We start from the raw sequence: 14386 nt of genomic DNA on the forward strand, positions 1-14386 counted from the left end.
GGGGGCAGGGCTGCGCGCCGAGCCGGGCCCGTTCGCTCTCCAGGCGCTGCGCGCCGAGGCGGGCGGGCGGGAGCTGGGGCTCCAGCCTTGGGTGCTGAAAAGTCTTTGTCCGGATAAGAAATGCACTAAGGGCATTGGTGGCGCCAGCCGGGGGTCAGGTCTTGGCCTTTGTTGTCCATCTGAGATGGCCTGCAAGGCTGCCGCAGATCTTCGGACGTGTCCATGGGATCTTGATCCAGCTTCTGATGTCTGTTTCACACAGGCACCTGAGCGGTACCAATATTTAATCTGCAGCGGATATAGACTGGTAGTGACTTTGTCAGAGCTACAGTGAATTCAGTAAACTTGTTCAGGTTTTTAGTCGTGCTCTTCCTAAAAGGAAACTCAATTCCTAATTCAGCGTATGACCATTCCGTGTACAGCGAGCTGTGTAGAAAATTGAGATGCATCTTTGGCATGGTACATGATGGTGATGCAGTACCGCGTTCTGCTTAGTTAAGTATGTTACTAAACGGGCCAATGTATTTTTTGTATTTGTTTTAGGGTTCACCCAGATTTTCGGAAAAGATGTGGGTGGTAGCCATTAAGTGGTCTCAAATTTGTTCTTCTATTTGTCTCAGTTAGTGTTGGGGTAATGGAGATTTGAAAGGAACAGGTGTAGGTAGAGAATACATGGAATAACTGTTCTTCTAGAATATTTTAGCAGCAAATTGAATAAGCATAGAAACAGTGAAGAAGAGCTCTGTGGAGCTCAAAAGCTTCACTCTTTCACCAGGAGAAGTTTGTCCAATTAAAGATATTATCTCACCCACCTTGTGTGTCTCATAGAAACAGCGAGGCATTTTCCTTCACTAAACTGTTGGTGTGCTTTGGAATGTAGACCTGCTGTGAAGGTTCTTAGTTCTACAGGGTTGAACAGATTTTGTCTAGGTTAGGTAGTGGGTAAATAACTTCATGCCTCACTAATATTTTAATAACTTCTACAATTCTAGTGGATTCTCTGTTAAGCCTAGGGTCTGGGTGCTTTGCCATCCCACTTCACATGGCAAGTCATGGCTGTGTAAGGCAGTGGTTCTTGACCAGGATTCTGAAATCCCCTGGGGGGCTGCAAGCAGGTTTCAAGGGGTCTGTCAAAGTAAACCAGAGAGCAGAGCCGGTGTTAGACTCACTGGGGCTCAGGGCAGAAAGCCAAAGCTGCACAGGGTTGAAGCCAAAGCCTGAGCAATTTAGCTTTGCAGGGCCCCCTGTCATGAGAGCCACAGGCAGTTACCCTGCTTGCCACCCCTAATGCCAGCCCTAGCTTTTAATCTACTAGATGTGCAGAAAAACAGTTGTGGCACAGATGGTCCATGGAGGTTTTTATAACAAGTTGGGAGGAGCTCAGAAAGAAAAAGGTTGAGAACCCCCGGAGTAAAGAATATAGCTAAAAATCTGTTCCCAGTAAAGTGATGTAATCAGGAACTGGTTGTGCACGTGCTGCTTACTTGCGGTGTTAAAATATTGCTAGTTAAATCATACATTGCAGAATAACTTCAGTAATAACCTTAAATCTTTCAAAAAAGTTACAGCTGTTCTTAACTGCCTTTTAACATGTTTGGTATATTTTAGACAAAGTATACGCTGATAGATGAACAAGACATTCCATTAGTGGAGAGTTACTCTTTTGAGGTAAGTGTTTTGAGCTTTAAGTTCTCTGAGCCAGTATGGTTATTAGACTCTTGGCATACTGTGGCTAGAACAGTGCTTGCAAATCATAATTCCCCTCTCTGGAAAGGATCGATAGCTATTAACATTACTACTAGCCTCTAAGTCTACAGCATGGCTTCTGAACATGGATATTAACATGTTAGATATACATAGTTACAATTGTTAGGCTGCAACCTTGTTTAAAAAGGTTAAGTTATATAGGGTATATCTATAGAGGCAGAAAAGGTGTATTTTCAATCAAGTTAGCTTAACTCAATTGAAACCCCCTCCCCACACCTGGGTAGACACAACCTTTAAGACTGTGGTGTTCACCGACCAGCTCAGCTGTCATTAAAGGTATTAAACTGTGTATGTGGGTGTTACGGTGGGTGGGGTTGTTTAAAAAAAAACAAAACACCCTTTGTTGTCTGTGTAGAGAAAGATCATGTTTCCTTTTTCCTTCTCCATTCCAGTCCCATTAGCAGCTGTTGTGGTGTGGTGAGGAAAACATAAATTCTGAAGCAACAAGTGTGGGCACTACATGACTCAGTGGTGAATTCTGTCTGTCTTTCAAAAGTACTTATAAGGCCCCTGTACCATTATATCTGAGTCATTACAATTTTTAATGTACTTATTCTACCAGCATACCTGTGTAATTGGGAAGTGCTGTTATCCCCATTTTACAAACGGCAAACTGAGGAATAGAGAGACCAGGTGACTTATCTATTGTATGTAGCAGAGAAGAGAACCTAGGCTGGCATCTTAACCACAGGACCATCTATTCTATCCTCTTTGCCCATTGCATTTCTGCTGTGTGCAGTCCACCTCTTCCTTCTCCCCAGAACCTTTTGTTCTCTGTCTAATGCAGAAGTATTAAATAACTACAATCCCATTAAGATGAAATGGCATATAATCAGTTTCCTGCAGTTGCAGGGGGCAGATGATGTTGGGTGTTGGTCTTTCCTGTCTCCCATTTCCCAAAGGGAATGTTAAGCAGTGCTGCTGACAGTTGGATGCCCTTGGTCACAGAACACTCTTTCCTTCTCTCCAGGCTCGGATGGAGGTAGATGCTGATGGAAATGGTGCTAAAATATTTGCTTATGCTTTTGACAAAAACAGAGGAAGGGGATCTGGGCGTCTGCTGCACGAGCTACTGTGGTAGGTGTTGTACAAAGAATTAATATAGTAAAGGTTTCAGTCAGGGATGTAGCTTGCAATCTTCAGCTTGTTTGTACACTAAATAATGCATTATGTACACTAACAGTGGGTGCAGTTAGAGATTTTGCAGTGTTAAAAGGCTTAATGAAGAATGAAACCAGTCTCTCTGTAAGAAATGTTGCTCATAGGAAACTACTTGTTTGCCCATCTATACCCATAGTTTAAATCTAGGCGTTACTAAATTCCTAGACCCTTTGGGTTCTGTTCACCCCATGATATGCAAGTATAACTCCCAGTAGTACCAGTGAGATGTGAATGTTTTGTGTTTGCTCAGTCTTGTGAATGATTTGTTGGGATAGGACAGTGCTAAAGGTTCAACAGATTGTTTCAGCATAGTGGTGCTTTGTTTGCTGCTCACTTTAAATTTTACAGACTTTATTGAATACTAGTCAGTGCTTTACATTCTCTAAACACTTCAGAGACTGACTTGATATATTCAGTACTTAAATTTGGCTATTTAATTTTGTAAAGTGTGTGTTCTCCTGTCTAGCTATCTTGTAGGAAATGATTTTGCTCCCTTTCATGGACAGAGCAAATCCTTGACTATCGTTGGTGACTAAAAACTGAACTTAAAAGTTTGTAGAAAAAGTAATTGCTCATGATGAGAGAATCCTGAAGCAGTCACTGAAAGCTCTTTATTTTGAGACATAAGCCTGGGGATGTTGTTTGCTGGTCACCTCCATGATTTTGTATATTGTTGCTCTAAATTGGAGTTGCCCAGAAATTATCCACTCAAACCTATTGCTTAATGAATTTTCTGGCCCCACTGCCCCCCAAATAATGTTTTTACATACCGCCCCTCACTGGTGTCTGATCTACACTGAAATGTTAGGTCAACCCAGCTATGTCGCTCAGGGGTGTGACACAGTTAAACAATAAACCTCTGGCGTAGACAGTGCTATGTCAGTAGAAGAATTTTGCAGTTGACCTTAGCTACTCACCTCTCAGGGAGGTGGATTACGTATCCTGACAGGAGAAACCCTCCTGTCAGCGTAAGTAGTATCTACACTGAGGCATTGCTAGTGGATTGTTTTAAGTGTAGACAAGTCCTTAGCACTCTGCACCTGTTAGATTTAGTGTCTCTGGCAATGCTGCTCATCTTTTTGCAAAGGTAACTGACTATAATTGTTTGGTAAATCAGATTGCCCACTGCAGTGGACACAAACCTAATGCTGTAATAACTAAAGTCAATAAGTAGAATTAATAATCCCATAAAAGGATGCCGCTTCTGTTCAGATGACTGATATTGAAAGTTATCCATATCGTGGTGGTCCAGCTGTTTGCATATTGAGCAGCCCATTCATTCTCTCTTTCAGTAACATTTTAAATAAATTATAATGAATTCAGTTGAATTGTGTACAAAAAATAGTATCTCTTTATGTTCCCTTCCTTGCATGTATGCACTGTGATTAAGGCTACGTTTTAGTTACGGGTATTTTTAGTAAAAGTCATGGATGGGTCATGGGCAGTAAACAAAAATTCATGACCCGTGACTTTTTTACTAAAAATACCTGTGAATAAAACTTGGGGTGGAGTATGCTCCTGACTGGAGGCCCTGCGGATGCTGGGGGAGGGTGGCCCAGCTGCTTGGGGCAGGAAGTGGGGGGGCATGGGCAGCAGCCGGGGATCTGAGACCCCTGCTGATGCTGGGGGTTGAGTTGCTGGTTCTCCCTACCTGGCTCCATGCCTCCCCCCCAGCAGTGGCAGAGTTTGGGTATGAGATGGAGCAGTGGGTTGGGGAATGGGATGGGGTGAGGCAGGCTCTGGGCAGCACTTACCTGGGGGCTCCCCAGAAGCGGCGACATCCCCCTCATTCATCTGCTAGCCAGAGGCATGCAGGCACCACCACCACAGGTCCTGTTGGCTGTGGTTCCCGGCCAATGAGAGCTGTGAAGCCAGTGCTCTGGGCGGAGGCAGCGTGCACAACTTCCTGGCCACCACGATTCCTCCTTGCCTAATTCCTCACACAGTGTAGTTGCAGGCACCATCCAGCTACAGCCTGGTCAGTGCTCTCAGGCTTTTTCCTGCCCCAGTAATCCAAGCTCCAGTGTCACTCAGATTGATTTACAGGAATTTGGAGTCATTTAAAAAAAAGAAAAAAAAGAACAAAACCCCATGTTTTCCTTGGCGGGCCAAGATTGATGTTCTACCCTCCCTCCAAGTGGGCTGTGAGGCTAAAGCACTTTGAGGTCTTTAAATTAAACGATGAAGTGTTGTCCTCATCCAATAGCCAGTCACTGTTTCCAACCCCAAGCCTTGCCTCTTGTCTAAACCTAATCTCAGAACTGGAGAAAACTGCAGCAGGTAGAGAAATTGGAGTCAGTTGGCATTTTCTGCAAAAATGCAGCTTACACTGCAAGAGCTGAGCTTGTCTGCCTGATGTTACTGATAAGTTGTTGCTGCTGCACCCAGCCAAAAAGTGAGAACTCAGTTTTTCTCCGACATTGCCATATTAGCAGTTGTCTACTTACAATCTTGAGTTAGTACAGCATATTGCGGTTTCAACATAAGTGTTTACACTGCCTTTGACACCAGTTTAAATAAATTAGTTTAAAATCACAGCTCAGCCCTCAGCACAGGAAACTAGCTACTCCCAGAATGCAAAGAGGAAGCTTGTTTCTCTCTATCCTAATTACTTCAATGGAGTGTGATTTGCAGCACTTAGTTGGGACTAAATGGTGACAGCAGCCTAACAACACTGCCATTGTCCTTTGCAAAAGGGCTCCGTACTCTTCCTTGTTGGACTTGAGCATGTCCTCAGGACAGGCCCTTTGCCCATTCATTCCCCAAAGCAGGATTTTCATGTCTCTCTCGCTTGTCTGCCCACAGGATGAGTTTTCCTTCCTCATTCATCCTTTTTATTCTTGGAGGCATGAGGAGTCCTGTGGAAAAAATAGCCTGATCATGTAATTAAAGACTCTCATAGACACAGGGGGCAACTTTAATTCAGGCATTTCCTAACTTTTGACTGCTTGACTTTGCAACTGTAGTGTTCTGTGTATTATTTCATAGGGTTTTTAAAAAGGCAAACTGAAAAAAAATACAAATTCCATCATGTGGCATCCTACTGACATCCATGTGTGTTAACAGCAGGGTTGGAATATTTAGATCCACTCCCCAGGCCTCTACCACTTGAGCTACTGGGGTAACTGATAGAAGTAATAGCTTGTCATCTTATGTGGACCTGCACTCGAAGGGGATGAGCTGCACACTTCTCTAATGGGTTTCACAGATATTTGTTGACAGGAGAGGAGTGGAGAGACTTGGGAGTCTTGGTCTCTATTCCAGGCTCTAGCCTACGCTAGTAGGCACGTACTCTTCTGCCCATTCTCCCAGGCTTGACCGCTTCTGCCCCATCACTGGCTCCTTGTCCCAGTCTCCACTCCTCAGTTTTCTCATCCCAGCCTGACTCTCCCTACTCTCCCTGGCTCCATCAGATGCCACCAATTAGGTCATTGTGAGCACAGGAGGGACAGGCTCCTTGCTCTTAGTTCTGTTGCAGGAGTGGCCAACCTGTGGCTCCGAAGCCACATGCGGCTCTTCAGAAGTTAATATGCAGCTCCTTGTATAGGCATTGACTCCGTGGCTGGAGCTACAGGCACCAACTTTCCAGTGTGCCAGGGGGTGCTCACTGCTCAACCCCTGGCTCTGCCATCGGCCGTGCCCCCACCCCTTTCCACCCTCTCCCTTGGGCTTGCCGTGCCCTCCCTCTTCCCCTCCAGAGCCTCCTGCATGCCATGAAACAGCTTATCTGGAGGTGCGGGGAGGGAGGTAAATTCTGGCTCCTTCTCAGGCTCAGGTTGGCTACCCTTGTTCTAGTGCCTGGTCCTGCACAGGTCCAGAGGAGCAATTAAAAGGAAAATCCAGCTTTCCCCCTGCAGCCTGGGCTGGAGCTTGCTTGCTTAGTGGCTCTATGGGGGTGACGCATTGCAGTGTGGGCAGCACTGGGAGCAGTGAGAGGCATGTTCATGCTTAGTATGTATGGAATTACCAGAGAGGTCTTTACTGCTTGGTTCTAATGTCTTCACTGAGCATGTGCAAACTGCGATTTTTGAAAGGCTTGTAACCACATTTGGGTAGATTTTCACAGGGAAGGCAAAAGGCACATCGTTGATGCAAAGGCTATCCCTGGTCTAAAGCATGGAGGTGCTAGAGCATTTCAAAGAAAAGGACTCAAGAATCCACCCAGTGTGGAAAATTTTAGCTCAAACTGTTAAAATTAGGCAAAGTTTTATAAGTAACTGAAAACAGGGACTTATAATGGGAAGTGTGGGGCAACCTGAACAAGCTGTGCCACCATCCCCACATGTAATACCTTTTGTGTTCATTGCTTCTGCTGTTAAAATTATCTTATAGTGCTGTAAATTACTCATCACTTCACAAAGCACATAGCCGGATCCAGCTCTCTGCCCTGCAAACTTGCACTCTGAGATGTAAGACATGAAGGAATAATTCAAGACAGAGATGATTTAGTGAGAAAGATTGCTACAATAAATGAGTTAGGAATGGAAAAGGAGGATGGGCCGGAATAACACTTGCACATGGACAAGGAATAGATTGATAGAGTGAAAGAGAGCAAAAGAAAGATGAAAGGAACAATAATGAGGGGAGGCATGTAGGGAATGAAATGAATAGGAGGAAGTAAATGTTAGTTTTGGGGGGGAGGGGAATATATTAGGCAGAGCATGTACATGCTAATTATCCAACCTCTTCGTTTAAACAAATTTCTATTTGTACCTGCTGGTCATGAAAGCCCACAGTGGCTCCAAAGGAGTCTTTTTATAGTGTGTACTGTATACAGTTACAGGCACTAAAATGGTGGTTGCTGGTCACTGGTGAAGCTCTAGAGCCTTTAAATCCTTGCTTAGAGACGTCCTAATGGAGCTCTAGCTGTAGTGGTGCATGTGCATGTCACACGTGCACCTAAGTGTATCTGATCTAATCCATCTCTTGACTGTCCTAACTTCTTGCAGAAGTGCTATAACATTTATTTTATTTTGTAATTTTCTTTTTCAACTAAGGGAGTAGACTCTGGCCTTACAATTCAAGTTTTCAGCTAGAGCACTTTTATGGCAGAATACTAAACTTGTGGAATAAGTCTGTTCTACTAAGAATGCTGTGAAGATCTGTCACTACAGTGCCATGAATGGCATCTCTGATACACTGCTCCTTCTGGCAAGAAACACACCACTCATAGTCTATAGAGAACTGTTCTTTGCTGTGAACTGCAAATTGTATTTATTCTCTTCCAGGGAGAGGCACCGGGGAGGGATTGCCCCAGGATTTCAAGTGGTGCATCTGAACGCAGTGACAGTGGACAACCGACTGGACAATCTGCGTTTAGTCCCATGGGGATGGAGACCCAAAGCTGAAGATGTTTCTAGTAAACAAAGGTATATCAACACAGTATTTATGGGTGAGATGTAATGGAGCTCAGGAGTAAGCTGCATCCAACAAATTAACTTGGAACTATCTTCAAAATTCACTTGCCTCTTCCAGACTATTTTCTAACAAAAACCCAAATAAATGAACCTTGATCTAACACCTTAATCTTGAACAGCTCACAGTTTCTGTTCCTGCATTTCCCCATCTGAAATGGAGAGAACAATTTATTATGGTTTATAGACAAAACAGAGCCTGTCATCACTGTGACCAAGTGTCTCCCCTCCTTTTCTGTTCTTTGTCTTCTAGAATTGTGGCAGGGAGACACAAACCAACAAAAATTTTCCATTGATGATGATCAGAATTTAGATTGGCAAAGAAAAGAAGGCTTGACCTTATTAGTTTGACTTGTGCATAATTACTTTGTCTATTTTGATGTGACATTGACAATATGTGGTTTAATGATTGTAAAGCTTTTTACCTTTTTTGAGTTTCAGTGTGTTCTTTTATTAGATAATTGTCTAACCCTCCCCCCCTTTAATTTTCCGGAACTATGAAAACTTAGATTAAATTTTTTTAAAATACATCGATATCTACTGAAACTACAAAAAATTGAATTCTGCCAAGACTATTTATATCATAATTGTTGAAAGAAGAAAACAATCAAAATCTTGTTGGCTACAAATGTAGCTTTTTATTAAACTTGCATACATTCCATTCCACTTGGATGGTGGCATTTGGGCATCATAAAACCAAGTCTGCAGTTTTAACTGGATAAAGGATTTTGGTTCCTGTCCTAAACAGTTAATGCTACACAGCAGCCTCCTAACCTTCCAGAAGTTGCTGCAGTTCAGTTGGTGAAGTGTTCCTGTGCGTAGCTTGTAAAGTGCTTACGATCAGGAGTTGTGACTTGAAGTAGATACTATTCAAAAGATGGCTTAGGCCCTAGGATCAGGAGTGCTTATTTGGAGTCAGTTTGACATCACAATAGTTTTGCAGTAACTACCTGTGATATCAGTATTTCTCAGGTCAAGTAGAAGCATCAGCAGATGCAGCAACTATCTAGCAGATGTTTCTGTACTGGTGTCCAATGTGAAACAATCCTTTCACTTGTGTTGCACTACTGGTAATAAAGATCACTCAGTCCCCATAATATGTATTAAAGTATTGAGTTGTATAGCAAGCCAAGCATGACAATATTCGAACTGGCTAATATCAAGCAATAAAAGATAAAAACCTACCTCCTGCAACTTGAGGAAACTAAAATTAAACCAAAAACAGAAGGGAGATGATATCTCAGCCTCAAGTGCAAACTATTTTGGAGGTCTTTCTAACATAGTTTGCGTAGAGATTTAGTGCAGAGAAGAATCTTGCCACACACCATTAGTCCTGAGAAATCCAGTGCTTGATGCTCAAATATTGTGTTGAAGCCTGTGGCATGTCCTTAGTCATCTGGCATTTAGCTGGTTATAGTGCACTTGTGGCTCTTATCCTGGGGCACCAAAATACCAGCAAAGCTCATATGAGCTAACGAATGCAGTGGTATTCAAACTTAATATGTATTCAGGTTAAAGACAAAGTGAGTTACTGGAATCAGATTCCATCCGCCTGTGCTAGCATTTTGTGAGGGCCTGAGTCTGTGCTCTGCTGCATTGACTATGGCCCAATAAGTTTCAGACCTCACTCATCTCCCTGGGTGATGTTTTGTTTTAATTGTATGGAGCAGCCTGAATAACATTAGAACAGAGTTTGTGTTATGTTAGTGGAGACCTATGGGCTTCAATCCCATTGAAGCAGCTTAATTTCTTCCTTGTCTACTAAATTGAAATAGCCACAGCACCAGTAAGATGATGGTGTTCAGAGCATTGGTCAGTTTAAGAAACTTCCTTTCAGAAGCCAGTGAATGGCAAGAGTTTCTACATTAGAGCAGGCCAGGAGAGCTCTCATGGGGAAATAAGCCCTTTGATCGACCCTTTATTTAAATAGTGTGTTCAATTAAACATTTTTTGGTGGTGGCTTTTGCATCAGGCCTGAAATAGGAATCCTGAAAAGAGGCCCGTTAAGGGAGGAATGCAAATGGACCCTTAACTCTAATGGGGTCAAAGACAGTGTCGGCACAACCTACTTCACAACTTGAATCAGTTTTAATTTCCATAAATGTCTATTCTAAACTCATGGAATAAATGTGATTTTTCCATTAAAGGGAACAAAGTCTGTACTGGCTGGCGATCCAGCAGCTTCCCACAGATCCAATAGAAGAGCAGTTTCCTGTGCTGAATGTAACGCGGTATTACAACGCTAATGGGGATGTTGTGGAGGAAGAGGAAAATTCATGCACATACTATGAATGTCACTACCCCCCATGCACAATGATTGAAAAACAGGTGTGTTCAAAGTACATTGAAAGTAGCGATGGAAGAGACCCATTCGGCCACTTTCTGTCCAAAGATTGTTCCCTGCTGTGTAATCTCCAGTGCTTTGCCTTGTCTAGTTTTAAGTGTCTCAAGCTATCACTAATGATCTTCACCTGAATCCCTATAGAAGAAAATCCCCTGTCCTAATAACTGCAAGGTATTTTTTCTAGTAGCATTAATTTTCTTTTTTTCATTTGAATTTTATTACTGCCCATTAGGTTACCTTAACAATTCCTTAGGCTTCGGGGGTGTTTTTACTCTGACTAATTGGCTGTATACCACAGTTACGTGTATAATCCATGCAAACTGAATATTAAAATGCTTTAGCAAGTATGCATGGTGGAAGATACACAAAGTGGGTTATTCCAGATGACGAGCTGCAAAGAAGGCTCTTCTGCTATCAGTGGCAAGGTTGTGAAGGGACAGCAAGGCAGCCAGTGATGAGGAAGAGTTGAGCAAATCCACTGAAGACTTTAAAAATAAGAAATCTTGAACTGGAACTTGAACTGATCTATTAGAACTTGTTGAGAGGGTGTTAATTCTGCTTTGTATGTCAGAAGATGGGCAGTAGCATTCTGTGCCTGCTGGAGAGCTGCAGAATACTGAAAAGAGGGGAGTTGCATTAGACAAGAGGCAATAAAGCTGTGGATGAAGATCTGAGCAGTGGAGGAGTCAAAGTAGTAGCATGCCTGGCCATTGTTAGGAAGGAGATGATAGGCAGCCTTTAGACAAGGGAGTTTTGGATGGGGAAACTGACAGAGAGTAGATTGGGTGAGGGGTGGTCTGAGGGCTGAGCCTCGTCTCAATGAAGCAGATGTGTCCTTGTCTGAACGAGGGATTTTTTTCTTTTTGATAGTGAATTCCGAGCAGGATAAACTTCAAGAGATGCAGGTTACCCCCTGGACCTTCCCAAATTAAGTGCTTTTAAAAAAAAAAAGCTTTAAACATGGTGAACCTCTAAGCAAACATGTACCTTAATGTATGAGTCTTAAATGTGCTAACTCCTGAACAGGGATCCCCATCTTTTTTTCTCTCTTCCCCCTGTTGGGACCAATATCGCGAAGCCCCCTGATGATCCACAAGTTTGAGGGCTGAGCCTCTGCAGTACTTCTAGTCTTTTTTTTTTTTTTTTTTTTTTTTTTTTTTTTTCCTGATCTGGGAACACTTGGACTGTCTGGCAGAACTATAACACCGAAAGAAGAAATGTGAAACTGTCAGTGGTCTCAGCTCATTACATCTCTTAACTTCTCAGTGCTGCAGTTGGCCTTAGAGCATAAGTTAGTGCAGTGGTTGCACATCCTATTGATTCAGGGAATCTAATTGTTGGATGTTCATATTTCCCAAATGCTGATAGATTTATGGTGGGGCTTGTCCGTGTGTCTGGCTTCTTGGGGAATGGCTTACCTGGACTCTTGGGGCTGAGCTGGCTAACTGATAGCTGTTCTACATTTTTTCTAGTTACGTGAATTCAATATATGTGGCCGATGCCAGGTAGCAAGGTACTGTGGGTCTCAGTGCCAGCAGAAGGACTGGCCTGCTCACAAGAAGCACTGTCGGGAGAAGAAGCGAACCTTCCAGCAAGAGCTCGGACCAGAACGATGACCAGGTGGCACAGGCCTCTCAGCAGCAGGATTCCTTCTCAAAGGCATTGGACTCTTGCTTTTGCACAGTAATGACAGACTGCTTATTGAAGCCAGAGGCACTGAAGAAGACAAACCCTGTGATGCTTGAGTAGAACAGCTGACTGGACTAAGCCAGCTCTGACTGGTGCTGTGGAAAGGGATTGGGTCCTCCCTTCCAGTATTATATTCTCAAGCAAAAAGACTACTGTGGAGGCTCCAGGCAGGAAGCTTCTCATTATTTATATGTTAATATGTTTGTAAACTCATGTACAGTTTTTTGTTAGAAATTCTCAATAGGACTCATTTACTGTAATGTTCAGATGAGAACACATTGTTGGCCTACAAGTAAAAAAACTGTCATGTAGCAAAAGCTTTTTCTCCCATGTGGCTAAACAATATCTGTGGCTGTTCCAGGGCCAGGAGCCTGGCTCAGACATCAGCAGTTACTCTGGAGAACTCTGCATGGAAGTTATATTTTAAAAAAGCAAAACAAAGTAAAGGGTTGGAATGAATTGTTGTCTGGTCTGCTCTGCTCTGCTCTGTAGTTTTCTCCTGTTCCCTTTTAGCCATTTCTGAAGCTCAGTAACACTTGGTCTTTACATCTCTTACTAAGCATTTTCTTTCTAGTACACCAAGCGTTGACACTGGGCCCAGAATTCAGGGTATCATCGACAAGGAGACTGGAAGGGCATGGAGCTGGTTGATCCCACTTGCATTGGAGAAGGGCTGCTAGAGATCATGCTTTGTGTTTGCAGAAAGTTAAATCTGGTTTCTGCTGTCAAACCTTTGCATGCTCATGAATGTAGCCAAAAGATCTTCTCTTGCTTTTCCAGATGTTTGTAACTGATCTGGTAGGTATAGTGGTTGTTTTGGGATACTCCTTACTTTAAAGAGATGCTATCAATCTGAAAATCATATCTTTCTGAATTTTTTTTTACTTTAATAGTGAAAATTAACACCGAAAATGTGGGAGGAACTTTTTTTTTTGACCTGCTTTGGAAAAGAGAATTATTTTGGCTCCTTTGCTTTTTTTTATGTATAACAGATACCTTAACGTGATGCTTACTTCTCCTTAGAAATACCAGAAACGTCAAATTTGGGTGCTCTCTATTGCTTTTGAGGGACTAAATAGATAACTCAAATATGCAGTGCAAGTTTTCTCAGTCCTTAATAGAAAGGAGTAATGTATTGAATTCTTAAATAGCTTTTCTGCAAGTTTTTAGTGAAATAAGTGTTAACCTAAAGAACCTGAAAAAAATCACTTCCGTTGGATTTCACTTCTTTGGTACATGGGTCAATCCTAGTTCATTTGTATCGAGAGTCTGCCATGGAAAAACCCAGTAGTTTTACCAGTCATACTCGCATAGATATAAGAGCCTTTTATTCTTGTAGCTTAAACCCCCTTCTCAAGCAACATAAGCTAAGCCCAAGAAAAAGCCCTCTCATGGGAATGTGTGTACCTGGAGTTATACCCGGTGAGCTAGGTAGCAGGAAGGAAGAAAACCTGCTCTGTTAGAAGTGGGGTTGGTAGAACTCCATATTAAAGTGGTCCAATGCTTCTCGTTACAGGACTGTTTTCAGTTTCTTATGACTGCCAAGCTGTAACTGGGTTGACATTTTTTCATGTTGTGTGTCTGCCTCAGGCTGTATTTTCTTCAAAAATTTCTGCCAAAATGGTTCCGCTGTTTCTGAGAATAAGAATGGCCATACCGGGTCAGACCAAAGGTCCATCTAGCCCAGTATCTGTCTACCAACAGTGGCCAATGCCAGGTGCCACAGAGGGAGTGAACCTAACAGGCAATGATCAAGTGTTCTCTCTCCTGCCATCCATCTCCATCCTCTGATGAACAGAGGCTAGGGACCATTTCTTACCCTTCCTGGGCTAATAGCCATTTATGGACTTAACCTCATGAATTTATCCAGTTCCCTTTTTAACTTGTTATAGTCCCAGCCTTCACAACCTTCCTCAGGCAAGGAAGTTCCACAAGTTGACTGTGCGCTGCCGTGAAGACTTCCTTTTATTTGTTTAAACCTGCTGCCTATTTAATTTCATTTGGTGACCCC

The 14386-nt window shown here is 42.9% G+C and overlaps 1 protein-coding gene across 3 annotated transcripts; it reads left to right on the forward strand.

Moving 5' to 3' along the window:
* Positions 1–826: 826 nt before the first annotated feature.
* ZMYND19 (zinc finger MYND-type containing 19) lies at positions 827–12834 on the forward strand. 3 transcript variants are annotated; one of them, XM_032788110.2, is made up of 6 exons: positions 827–1668; positions 2160–2238; positions 2738–2844; positions 8157–8297; positions 10490–10670; positions 12159–12834. In XM_032788110.2, the coding sequence occupies exons 3-6, from the start codon at positions 2744–2746 to the stop codon at positions 12300–12302; spliced, it is 567 nt and encodes a 188-aa protein (XP_032644001.1). In that variant the 5' UTR covers positions 827–1668; positions 2160–2238; positions 2738–2743; the 3' UTR covers positions 12303–12834. The 3 variants fall into 3 exon arrangements, with proteins under 3 accessions (XP_032644001.1, XP_074916547.1, XP_074916548.1); XM_075060446.1 differs by lacking the exon at positions 2160–2238 and having other exon boundaries at positions 828–1668; XM_075060447.1 differs by lacking the exon at positions 827–1668 and having other exon boundaries at positions 1705–2238.
* Positions 12835–14386: the final 1552 nt, after the last annotated feature.

This window comes from Chelonoidis abingdonii, chromosome 24, assembly GCF_003597395.2.
Source record: "Chelonoidis abingdonii isolate Lonesome George chromosome 24, CheloAbing_2.0, whole genome shotgun sequence".
Taxonomy (NCBI): Eukaryota; Metazoa; Chordata; order Testudines; family Testudinidae; genus Chelonoidis; species Chelonoidis abingdonii.